Source organism: Myotis myotis, unplaced genomic scaffold, assembly GCF_014108235.1.
Source record: "Myotis myotis isolate mMyoMyo1 unplaced genomic scaffold, mMyoMyo1.p scaffold_m19_p_11, whole genome shotgun sequence".
NCBI lineage: Eukaryota > Metazoa > Chordata > Mammalia > Chiroptera > Vespertilionidae > Myotis > Myotis myotis.
In genome coordinates, this window is record NW_023416315.1 from 24,872,492 (window position 1) to 24,885,722 (window position 13,231).

The 13,231-nt window shown below is 45.7% G+C and overlaps 1 protein-coding gene across 12 annotated transcripts in view; it reads left to right on the plus strand.

Annotated features, from left to right (window-relative positions):
* RAPGEF5 (Rap guanine nucleotide exchange factor 5) overlaps window positions 1-13,231 on the plus strand; it is a 196,217-nt gene that overhangs the window by 124,750 nt on the left and 58,236 nt on the right. For 10 of the 12 annotated variants that reach the window (XR_004970861.1, XR_004970862.1, XR_004970859.1 and 7 more), the window contains 2 exons: window positions 9,572-9,678; window positions 10,115-10,203. Coding sequence is in view for 7 of the 12 variants with exons in the window: in XM_036327925.1 (XP_036183818.1) it covers window positions 9,572-9,678; window positions 10,115-10,203 (196 nt within the window). In the remaining 5 variants the exon portion in view is untranslated. Of the gene's footprint in view, window positions 1-9,571; window positions 9,679-9,795; window positions 10,204-13,231 lie in introns of those variants that run through there. The other 2 variants (XM_036327928.1, XM_036327930.1) reach the window with 2 other exon arrangements.

Genomic DNA, 13,231 nt, shown 5'->3' on the forward strand with positions numbered 1-13,231 from the left:
AATGGTGGTAGGATTTCTCTCCAGATGAGGCAAAAGCCCTGTCCTCTCAATACCGTTGGAGGCCCCCTGGGAAGTTGGGACCCCAGCTTTTCTCTAAGGACAGAGCTCTCCCTGGATGAGAAGGGCCTCAAAGTCAGAACCAAGCTCCGTTTCTGCTGCGGGTGATCTGTGCCTGTTAACCTGACTCTGTGCCTACATCTGACTACGGAGCCTGGGTTCCTAGCCACAGGTGGTCTCCATCTTGACCTGTGCTCTGTGGACTTCTAGCTTAAATTTCCCCTTTCTGCTCTAGCCTGCTCTCTGGACTGTGTCCCTCTGTGCTGAACCTCTACCTCCTTGCCTTTGCCTCCTCTCTGTCCTTGCTCTTGGGCCATTCTGATGTATAGTGTCTGCCTGCTCATCCATCATTCAGCAGGCCATTCATTCATTTCCCAGGCACTGTTGTTCTGGATGGTGGGATAGTCCAGAGAGCAAAACAGACCAAAGCCCCGTTCTCACACAGCTAACATCAGAGGAACTTGTCCTGCCACTCCTCCACTCTCTTCTCCTCTACATCCCTATTGCTAAATTTGGTCATCAACCAAGAAATTTTATTTATTTACTTATTTTTAATATATGCTTATCGATTTCAGAGAGGAAGGGAGAGGGAGAGAGATGGAAACATCAGTGATGAGAAAGAGTCATTGATCGGCTGCCTCCTGCATGCCCCACACTGAGGATTGAGCCCACAAACCGGGCATGTGCCCTGACTGGGAATCAAACCGTGACCTCCTGGTTCATAGGTTGATGCTCAATCACTGAGCCATGCCAGCCAGGCAACCAAGAATTTTTATACTGGAACTGGAGGACTTGCTGGGAAAAGTTTAATACAATTTAGGCTTGTATGATTTTTAAAAATCAACAGTAACAATCTGTGATTTAATAACACTTCTCAAAGGTCATGTGGGGAGTGTGGAGTGTAAAGCAAATTGTAGGGTGTGAATTACAATAAACTGATATGGGTATTAGACAAGACAGAGTGTTCAGACAATAAAGCATGCAAGAATTAGATTAAGTCAGGTAGGGAAATGCTAACATACCCTGTTCTAAAGCTATTAGAGTGTGAGTTGATTTCCTGGCATCAAGATGATGGATTGCATGGCCTGTGAGGGGGCATCTAAATTCATCAGTTGACACAAGCTTCTCTGGAAACCGAAAGGTCAGGTGTGCTGGATCATCCCCATTCCCATCCCTCCTTCACTCTGGCCCTGCTCTGTGCTGCAGGCCGTGAGTCCTGACCTCTATGGACTATGGATTTTTTTTTTTTTCATGATCGCTTGCCTCCCACTGTCCAGTGGGTCTTGGCCATTGGGAAATGCCACAGCACATCAGCGTGTAGGAGAGAGGGCAGGTTCCTAGCCATGACCACACCCCTCGGTGACTGCAGCTCCTCCCTGGGAGCCTCTCACTTACTCCTTGTAGCTCCCAATGGGATCCAGTACTCACTCTTGCCCCTCTTTGCTGGTTTATGGTTATCTCACCACTTTTCGGTTAATTTCCTCAAACCTACCTACACTTCTGTAAATAGTCCCTTCATTAAACATTAAAGATGAATGTGCCTCTCTTTTTTTGCCAGAATGATCCATTAAGCTAATAAAGCATATTGAAATATACTTGGGATGCAAAGATATTGGCTTTATATTTCAAGATTTTACGGTCTATCCTCAGTTCTCCTGCTCTTTTCTCCCATAGGTTTACTAGAGGAAGTTGGCCTCAGGATCAAATTCCCAGCTTGCCCTAATTTAAGAGCTCTTAAATTTAAGAACTCATTTTACATGATAATCATTAGAGGCAATAAGATTTAATAAGTACAGCTCCCCTCTCACAGCCAGAGCTTCCTATCCGGTCATGTTTCCTGGTTTCCTGGGGGAGTTCGTTCACATTCCAGAACAGCTTTGTGTTGGCTTCACACCCATGGAAGTCAGGCTTTCCCTAGATTTTGTAACTTTGGGGATGATGAATCCTATTAGTCCCATTTAGGCTTTAATTTGGGTTATTAATCTTAGTATATGTAGCATTCTAAAAAGGAACCAATTATCATGATTTAAGTACTCTGTTTCTGCACAAAGATGTATTTGCCAGGCCAGCACTTGGCAGTCCGGTCAGTCTCAACCACCACTCACCTTGACACACATCTGCTTTACTAGTCTCTCCTCAGAGTATGTTCCTAATCAGGTCTATCTTGCCAGCAATATTTTTTAAAAATCGGTTTACTTTTTTTCCCCATGAGAATAAAGAATCATGAGATACATTGTCAGCAAATTTTATGAAGGTTGTTCTCAGGCAAAATTGGTTTTGGCCAGAAGAGATTTTTTTTTTCAGATAAGTGCATCCATTCTGCTGTACCCACATTAGCAGGACAAGAATAGATGCGATGCGGGCACTGGCGGTTTGGTTTGCAAGCTGTGTGTGAATTTCTGTAGTACAAGATGAGAAGACACACCTAACTGCTAACTCATGTGCATCTTTGCTATTTCGAAGGACAACACTGTGGGCTCCTGTGAGAAAAGTAGAGTCAAGACAGCTGAATTTTGTAGAATCTTGGTGTTGGGAGAGACACTGAGGTCATCTTGTCCAGCTCCCACTCATTGAAGAACGGCCTTCCCTGGTTCTGTAATATTTTAGACAGGCTCTGCTCCTGTATGCACTCTGACGAGGGATCGAAACTGCAACCTCTGGATGTACAGAACAATGCTCCAACCAACTGAGCCACCCGGCAAGGCTACCCATTTACAATTCTGTTCATTTATTTATTCATTTAGTTAATGTTCTTTCAGTATCTGTGATGTGTCAAGACCTGGCTATTCATTGAGAATTCACAACTGAAGAGGATATGGTACCTGCCCACAAGTGAGTTTATGCTTTAGAAGGGAGACAACAAGTGCATCAGCGTGTGCTCCTTGGAATGCTGAGTCAGAAGGACTCATGTGCTGCCCAGGGGCCAACCAAACCAGACTGGGGGAGATGGTTCTTGAAGTCAACTTTTTGGGATGAATAAAAGTTAAACCAAGAAATTATGATATGAAAAGAGTAATAACAAACTATTGCTATAAATGCTGTCTTAGTATATTCCAGCATCTATAACAAAATATGGCAAACTAAGTGGCTTACATACAATAGAAATTAATTTCTATCAAGGTACAGGCAGGTTCACTGTCTGATGAGAGCCCACTTTCTGATTCATAATTGGCCATTTTACTGTGTCCTCACATGGCAAAAGAGATGAGGGATCTTTCTGGGGCCTCTTTTGTAAGGGCACTAATCCCTTTCATGAGGGCCCCACCCTCATAACCTAATTACCTCTCAGAAACCTCACCTCCAGACACCATCATACTGGGAAGTGTAATTTGATATATGAGATTTTGGATGGGGGACACAAACATTCAGTCCATAGCAAATGCCTTCCTATAAATAAACATCTTCAGTTACCGTGTTCACGAACTTGAAGGAAAACAGTATTGTGATCTGTGCCACTTGTATGACCTTGCATGCCATGGTGCCAAGCTAGGTGATTCTTTGTGTTCTCCATCGGAAAGGGTGCCTGGTGCTGCTTGCTTCAGACAAAGTTTGATTATGGAGCGTTGGACCACAGGAGGAATGTGGAGGATCCTGGCTGAGGCCCAATGGAGCAGGAAAGGGAGATTAGAGGGCAAAAAAATACACATCTTGCCCAGTTCATAGCCCATAGTGTGACCTATTCATGCCCACCCCCTTTTTTTATGTGCCCTAGACTGAGGGACAAAACCATTTAGTGAATGCCTTCCTTAATGTTGTGTTAGTTACATGGCCTCTTACTAGTGTGAGTTCCATGAGAGTTTCATTTGGTAGAATTCTGACAGATAGAATAAATAATTATGACACTCAAGTTCAAAACACAGTTATCTCTTGTGATTGTAATGAGCTTTGTAATAGAAAAGTGGCTAAGTTGAGCGGGTAAAGGGTGCCTCCTAGTAAGAGTGACCTTTGAGCCATGTGAGAGAGAATTCTTTGTTTTAAAGATAATTCTCTCACTCTCTTGCTTGCTCAGTAACTTGCATGTTCAATGAACATTTATCAAGTGACTATCACATGCCAGACCTCTTTGTGTTAGAAAGAGAAGTAGGGGTCACAGTCCCTGCCCTGAAGATGTCGTAATTTCGAGGCAAACACAGAGGGATCGGATAAGTAAAGGTCAGCATGATGGGTGTCATAACAGGGTTCTTTGGGCATCTCATCTGGATAAAGGGAGTTAGTGGCAGGAGACTCGTCAAAGAAGATGAGGTGATAAATATGAGTTGCCTCGTATGGGATGGTTTGTGCCTTTTGGAGTGTATAGATTCATTGAGACTTAAAATTCTGAACTCTGCTTAGGAAAAAATGTGCCTATACATAAAATTTTATATGCTTTCAGAGGGTTTCTGAGTCCCTAAAGCCCATCCACAAACCCCTACTTAAGCCCTCTTGTAAGAGTTTATGCTCACAGAGCGGCAGGGACACGAGGCCATGGAGAACGCCAGTGGCTGCTTTATGGGAGTGCTTGGGAGAGGATTATTTTCCATTATCTCTGCTAATGGAAAACTCAAGGAAGCAGTTGTGGCAATGCCAGCAGGGCTGAGAAGTCCCTTAGTGATCACTTTCTCTTGTTAGTGTTGGTGGTAAGTGGAAATATAAATACACACCAAAACATGGTTCAGGACAAGTTAACACCTGCTAAACTGGGAACACCAATTTTTCACCTGTTTAAAAAAATATATAATTTTTTATTGCCCCATACGTATTTTCATCTTAAAATAAGAATGTCTTTTATGTGAGTAAATGAAAGAAAAAAGTTTTATTTCAAAGTACAAAAGCTGATCATGACCATGGAAGTTAGTCCAAAGTAAGTCAAAGGTACTGGTTCTATTATTCATTCAGAATTCATGGGCAGGAGAGAAGTGTAGCCATTAAAGGAAAAGAAATCAGAGTTACTCACCCAAAGCACAGAACAAAGATGAGGAGCCGGGGAAACTCAGAAGCCCTCGTACTCCTGTTGGCTCTGTTCAAAGGCCCTGTGATGCTTTTCCTCCTGTCAGTCATCCTCCCCCTCCTTCAGCTGAGGACACCTGTTCATTGTTGGACTTTCCTGTTCCTACCACCATCCCTTTAAGAAAGTAGGGGAAAGAACGGGTTTATGCATATCTGGGGGCTAAGGTATGTTTTGGGGAGAGGGGAGTTCCTCACAGCATATCCCAACCATGGGCCAAAGCATGAAGCATGGTGCCTTCTGGGAATATACACAGTTCCCCACCTCACCTTTTGTATCATTGATGCACTTACAGAAGTCCCTTCACTCCTGAGGTCTGTGCCACTTACTCAGGTCATCTGACCTCTACTCCAGTGGTGCTCTTCCACTTCCCTTCGTAGCTTTCTTATCTTGTCTCCTACCTCACCATCTTCTGAGCCTATTCCCCCCAATCATCTCCTTCGGCCACCAACTTCACCACAAAGTTCCATACCATGTCCTTGGTTCCCAATGTACTAAGAAGATAGAAGCCATCTCCTAGATCAGTGGTTCTCAACCTTCCTAATGCCACGACCCTTTAATGCAGTTCCTCATGTTGTGGTGACCCCCAATTTCATTGTTACAAATTGAACATAATTAAAGCATAGTGATTAATCACAAAAACAATATGTAATTGTATATGTGTTTTTCGATGGTCTTAGGCGACCCCTGTGAAAGGGTCGTTTGACCCCCAAAGGGGTCGCGACCCACAGGTTGAGAACCGCTGTCCTAGGTCTACCTAAGTTTCCTTATTATCTCTACTTACATTTTTTTTAAATCTTCATCCTTCCTCTTTCTCGTTATCCTCTCTGAAAGGATGACGTCTCAGTCCTTTTATAGCCTAACCCCTCCACTGTGTTCCTGAACCTGTCACATCTTCTCCATACCCACTCCCCACCCTGCCTTCCCAGCCACGCAGGCTCTTCGGTCTGACTCCTCTCTTTCATGATGATATTCCTGGGACGTGGTTCACTTCCTCTCCATTCACTCACATCTCCCCACCCCTCTCCCCACCACTGGGCCTGAAGTGATCTTCTCACCACTTTGTCTTAGACTTATCATATCTCTGTGACCTTGACAGCGTCAGGCAAGCTTTTTCTTTGAATCTCCTGAGACAGTGCCCTCCAGGCTCTGCTGACTCATCTTCATTTTACTTTTTCATCATCCCTACCATAGGTTTCCTCCATGACCTTGATTCCCTACCGCTTCCCCCGGCTTTCTGTGTTTCTTCTCTTCATCCTCGCCTTTATAATACCCTTTCTCTCCTCTTCCCTCTTAATCCCATCCACTCCCCAAACTTGAATAATTCACAGATTTGTCTCTGTCCTTGACCTTTGTCCAGGGGCCTCGTTCTTTATTTCTAACTGCCTGCTAAACGTCGACAGCATGATGTGTTATCATTACTAAAACACCAAGTGTCTGAAACCGGATTCACCACTCTCACCAAAACCAGTTTTGCTGCACATTTTGTCCTATTTAATAGCATCCCATTCTCTGTCACCCACAGTCAGTCATCTTTGACCATCAAATCGCATGGGTTATAGCTTTGTATTGTCTCTTGCATTTGGCCTCATCTTAGGGTGCTAAGTTAGACTTACATTGTGATGGAGCCTATTAACCTGTCATTTAAGGGCAGGGGACTTGCTTTGCTCATCTCTGCTTGCCACTTGGTGGCCAGCACAGTGCCCTTACCTTAAGACCGTGGTTCTCAACCTTCTGGCCCTTTAAATACAGTTCCTCATGTTGTGACCCAACCATAAAATTATTTTCGTTGCTACTTCATAACTGTAATGTTGCTATTGTTATGAATCATAATGTAAATATCTGATATGCAGGATGGTCTTAGGTGACCCCTGTGAAAGGGTCGTTCAACCGCCAAAGGGGTCGCGACCCACAGGTTGAGAACCGCTGCCATAGGAGCTCCTCACTGTTTGTTGAATAAATGACTGTAAATTAAGTGTTTTAATGCTTTACTTGCATCTTGTGAGCTGCTTGTCATTGAACCTATTTTCCGTCATTAGTTCTCCGAGTACTGTTATTCTTAATCAAGTAAGCACTAGAATAGTTTCACTCCCAGACCCCCAACCATGCCACTTCTGCTCTTTTTCAGGAAGAGCAAGTAGGTGAGGATGCATGGGTCGGGAGGCATTAATCTGACCTTCCTTCTTGAGAACCAGCTATGATGCAGAGGGTTATCATGTTTTCATGGCAATTTTAGATAACTTACATCTCCCTTTATACATTGATTTTTCTGCTTTTTTTCTTCCTTGTTTTTAACAGGTTTTCGAAATGGAAACCACCACTATGACATTAGGTGCTATTGATAGTACATCAATATGATGCAGCTCGTCCCCTGCCCAGCAGAGTGTGGCTGCTCTGTGCACGGCCCTGTAATGCATATTAGTTGCACAGACATTAGGGAAGCCCTTCCCATCCGTATGTGTGTGCATGGCCCGTGGAAGTTAATAATGCCATAGATCACGTGCACAGAGAATGTGCAACGTACGTCAGAACGGCGGTGGGCTCATGCAAAATGAGTACTGGCTTCTGAGAAGAGGAAAACCAGGGGAAGATTTCTGTCCTTTCAAATCTACTGTTTACAGAATTACTTGTTTCTGTGAGTCGCAGTATCCCAGGCCCACGTTCTGCTGCTGTTTATGTGTTTTTTCAATATGTGCCCCTCTCTTTGGCCACCTTACTTCCTGTGGATAACAAAAGAAGCCCTTTGGAGAAATGAGAGAGAGCAATTACACATTGCTATTCATGTTGCAGGAGTCGCACTCTGTCCTTGGGGAGTTTAACAATGAATATCCCACATTAATTGCCACAGTAACTGCGTGTCTGACCTTGCTGAAATGTAATACATCAGCTTTACATAGGAAAATTATTTGCCACCAAAAGATTTAAAAAGAATCATCATAAAATTATAGTGCTGTTTTAGAATGATTAATATTTTTGTGTGTTTAAGAAGATCTGGAGGACTCAAATGACTAGGTCGCTGCATTGTCTGAGGAGTCAGGATCCTGGGAGCTGAAATCATAATTTTATCACTGATTTGGTTGACAGTTATAACAAGATGAGTGCCCTGCTTTCCTTATGAAGGGTGAACAACATACATGGGGATCCCTGGTAGGTCTGTGGGACTCTTGGATAATAAGGCAGGCCAGACCTAGTGCCTCTTCTCCTTTGGGGAAGACTGTTCTTTATGTTTGCACTTAATTATAAGGCAGGGTTTTCTGCCAACAGCAGAAACATGCAGGGAACCCTAGACATGTTTCCCTTTTTAAAGACGCAACATCATTTTTAAGATAAAGGCTAGTTTACTGTCAACTTTTCTTGCTTTAATCTTTTGCTCAAATCCTCAGATATCCAGAAACTAGGTTTTCTGACATGCATGTTAAGGTTCTTTTTTCCGGGCCCTCTTACACTGACTGGCTGTCGCACATGGGGAAGATCTCACAGGACACACTCTGAGAGAGTCTATCGCTTTGGGTCCGCAGCACACTGCTGGGTCAGCAGCCAGCCCACTCCGACAGCCACGTCAGCGGCCACGCTGGCTCTGGGCGTGGAAGCTGTGTGTGCAGAAATGACTGATTGTTCCGCCGTCTCTCCTTTTTCAGAGGGACTGAGGTGAGGAAAGTCAGGGCACTCACCCATGACATCCGAGTCTCAGCCTAGATGAGATTCTTACTAGAGATCCCTTGTTGCTTGTATTCTGGCAAAACAAGTGCATGATAAATTGGAAGGCCCATCGCAAGTCTGGGAAAAAATGGAACTGAATGATTGAATGGGTAGCTTTAGGCCCACCTTTTAAAGCAAGGCTGTGACATGACTGAGTATACGTATCTACCACCACTATTTAATGTGGCTTGTTCATTGCTTTTGTGTTTAAATGAGGTGGGGGGGTGGGGGGCACAGACAATAGTGCAGTGAAGGCCTGGGGGGGGGCGGGGGGGAAAGGGGACATCTGTAATACTTTTAGCAATAAAGATAAATTTTAAAGAATAATGTAAATGACTTTCCCATTCTAAAAGAGCGATTGTTAATGAGCATTAACCAGGTAAGAGGGAATGCACGTGTAGTTTGTATGTTGTGTTTTGTGAAACTCTGGGTTCCTTCATTCAAATCGTTCAGATAGCTTTAAAAATGAAGCCTGAATCCTATCCCCACTTTATGGGTTTTCTACCCGCTTTATTTTTTTAGCCCCTTTTCTGCCCCCATGCATAAAGGTCATCTTCTCACTTAACTCTACCTGCTGCCACAGAAGTTCCCTGAGACCCAAAGGCCTCATGACATGAAAACACTTCAAAGTATCTCTGTTTCCCTCATGCTTTCTGTGTCTGTGGAACTTGAGCCTGGACACTGTCCAAGGGAGATTCTTGGCCAGCCTCCTAATTTATTCCGAATCTTTAGAGAAATTATGGTACAAAGCAACTCAAGAAAATGCAGCTTTATTGAGTTCCTTTTTAATTTTCTCTCCCGTTTTCCTTCTCCTGTCCCCGACGAAAGCAGGATGGTGAAGTGACCACAGTCCGGGAGCAGGAGCAGAACGTCCTGGTGCTGAGGAAAGTGCAGCGCAGCCCGGCCTCCCCAGGCGGGAGCGCCGACAGCGATTGGAGGTGAGTTTCCTCCGAGGCTCGCGCTGCCGCTTCCCCTCCCTGCCTCCCTTCCCCGCTCCCCCTCGCTCCCTCCTCTGCCTCCTTCTCCTCCCCCTCCTTTTTCTCTCCGCCTCTCAGCGTTCTAGCTGACTGCAGAGCTCTCAGCAGCCAGATGGACTCAGTTCCCAGGGAAAGCCCGAGATGGCCAAGATCTCTTAGCATTTAGGGGATGCCTTTGTCAGGAGCCGGGCACAATGGGCAGCTCCCGGCTGCGGGTCCGCGACCCGCACTTGGAGAGGAAGGATTGCGCGGGGCTCTCGGACCGCCCGCTGCCCCTGCCCACCTTCGATGTGCCTTATTTCAAATACATTGACGAGGAGGACGAGGACGATGCGTGGAGCAGCCGCTCGCAGTCCTCCACCGAGGATGACTCGGTGGACTCTCTGCTCTCTGACAGATACGTGGTCGTGTCCGGGACCCCCGAGAAGATCTTGGAGCACCTCTTGAATGACTTGCACCTGGAAGAAGTCCAGGACAAAGAAACAGGTAAGACCGGGCTGTCTCCTGCTTCCAGGCTCAGCGGCGGCTGCCCTTGTCAGTGTGTGTCCTTAGGAGCAAGCCTCCCGCTGTGGCCGCCCCGGGAGTGGGCTGCTCCAGCGTCTGCTCAGTGCACCTCCCCCTCGGCCCCGTGCCGTTTTGTTTAAATCCACTAAATGGACACATGGAGATCCGAGCAGCTGCCGGGGAAGTAGCTGTACAAAGAAGAGGATACGCAGGCAGATGTGCTTGTTTCCTGGGCAGTTTTTACCAGACCTTCCCTAAAGACAGTTGGCAAGAGGCCAGTGTTCCGCGGGAAGAAATGCAGGCGAGAGGTTAATGAGCATTCACCTGGCCTGTGGGGGCTCTGCACTGGGGGAGCAGCCTCCTACGGAAATGTCAACAGTTACTGCAACAGCTCAGCAACTAGAAGCTGAGCAACTTCTGCCTTTTCCCAAGCAGCTTACACGCCGCTCAGAGCACGCCCTCTCGGTCCAGAAATTATAACTCATGAAGTCTGACTGATAGGACTCCTTGTCTTTTCTATTTAACCTGGGAGCAAAATGCCCGTTTAGCTTTCTCACCTTTGCCCTTTTGCAAACACTACTATTGCATGTACAGAAGGACTAGCCACACTTTCTTGTTCACAGAAGGGTACTTGCTTCTCTTCACCAGATTTGTAAATGGTTCCAGCCTGGAGCAGTTATTCCGATGACTAGGCCCCTGGCTATAGCCTGAATCCGGTAACTTGATCCCCTGACGGAAAGGCACTTTTTGCTGCCCCCAGAGCACCTGGGATGCCCAGTTTGCGATCACATATTGCCTGCAGCAGGAAGAGGCAGTGTTCAGTTGTATTAGGACAAAGTAACTCCTTCGGTTTTTCCAGGCAGGAAGGGTTGTGAAATGACAGCCTAGGTGGGAGCAAGAATTCACTTGGGTCCCAGAGGTCTCTCTGAACCTACCTGATGTTTGGCTCTCTCTTGCATCACAAAGGACATTAAGAAAAACCAAGATGTGAAATGTGTCAGTGGGTAAGGAAAACAAAGCAAAATGACCCAATCAGGTTTCCTCCAGTATCTCAAATTTCAAATAAATACTTTATTTTGCGCAGGTATGATTGGGCAAGAAAATCAGGAGTTACCGTTTGTACACAAACAAGCTAAAGGAAAAGTGTATTCTCATGGCATTTGCCGGGGATTTTTGTGTGCCCATCGGTTAATAGTTGGTGCGCTTGAGCACATTCCCGTGTCCCGTGTTCATCAGAGAGCACCTCCTGGAACCGGCCAGGGTTCCCATGTACTGATCACCAGACAGCCTCTCACAGGTGGTTGGGACTAGAATACCCACAGCTCACCTGCCGCAAAGAGGACACCTTTAAACATGGGTAGAGGTTTCGGGGGGGGGGGGGGCGGGGGGGGGTTAAATGCTTTCTTCTTAATAGCACCACAATTTATTCTTTAATACAAGACTTTGTGCCCAGGTCATATTGATAAGGGTAGAAATTATGAAAGCCAATACAAGGCCTCGCTTGATTTCTTTTTTTTTCTTTTTTTTAAAAATATATTTTATTGATTTTTTACAAGAGGAAGGGAGAGAGATAGAGAGTTAGAAACATCGATGAGAGAGAAACATCGATCAGCTGCCTCCTGCACATCTCCTACTGGGGATATGCCCGCAACCTAGGTACATGCCCCTGACCGGAATCGAACCTGGGACCTTTCAGTCCGCAGGCCGACGCTCTATCCACTGAGCCAAACCGGTTTCGGCTTCTTTTTCTTTCTTGTTGCCATTTGTTTCCTGTGAAAATGGCCAATCATAAGTTCCCACTGTTGAGCACTGGGAGTGAGAAATCACCCCGATTACTCTTCCTAATGCCAGGAGTTGCCTCCTGTTGGGAACTGGTGTTGTGCATGGTGTCTAGTGACTGCTATCCCACTTTATCAATTATACCAACACTGGGATCAACTGTGTCACTTTAGCCACATGCTCAGAAGACTGGGTGCAGTGGTCTGACCTAAGCTGGGACTAGAATACCGGCAACTCATGGCGGGGAGGGGGGGGGGGGGGGGAGCGCCGTGAATGGGGGGGTGGAGACACCATTTGGGGTCAGCCTCTCCTCATTCCTTCTTTTCTTAGCGTTTGTGGAGGACACACTTCAGATTGTTGCACAGACACTTGAAGGGGGAAATGGTAACAACTTCTCCGATCAAAGGAGAATTTTATGACAATAAGAAAGTCAACTTTAGATTGATGTGCATGTAATAGGGGTGCCTATGTGGCAGTCACATACAATTCTTCAAAACTTCATGCACAGGGCTATCAACAGAGGAGCCACCATGTGGTTTTTGTTGATAAAATTGAAAGAGATCATAAATATGAAAGAAAATTCATTTTGTGTACAAATTGAAGGAAACCGGGTATGAGTGTGTGGTCGTCTGAATGTTAAATGAATCACATATTGAAAGTAATCGAGGCTCCTTGTCACTGAGGGAGGTGAAGTCTAGTTCTTTATCTTGGTCCGGCTGGCAGTCCTCATTACAAAAGGCTCTGTGTGCAAGAGCCTGATAGAGTCACATAAACATATGGAAGGCAGATGGAGGGGAATGAGAAGGGGCTGCAATAAAAGTGTACCGCGGTGTTTTATGTTCTCCAGCACCCCTGCTAGGGAGATGGAGCCATATGGGGTAGGGTGGAGCCATATGGCGGTAGTCCGCCTGGGCCTGATGGCAATGAGGAGGAACGGGGTACCTGGGAGGAAATAAATGGTCCCAGTGGCTGCCATGAACCTGTTCTGGACCTGGCATTCCTGTACCCACTAGAGGTTGGGAAAGATAACTAAGCATGAGATGCAAATTTGTTCCCATCTCTTCTCCACAAAAGTCACTTAGTTGTGAAAGTGTAGGTGCAAGGCCAAGCAGAAGAAACCTACATCACCAAGGACCAGTTGAAATGATTACTAAGTGATGCCAAAGCACAAGTGGGAGGAGAATGTCAGGGCTACTGAGATAATGTGTTTCTGTGGCTACCTGAATTCATA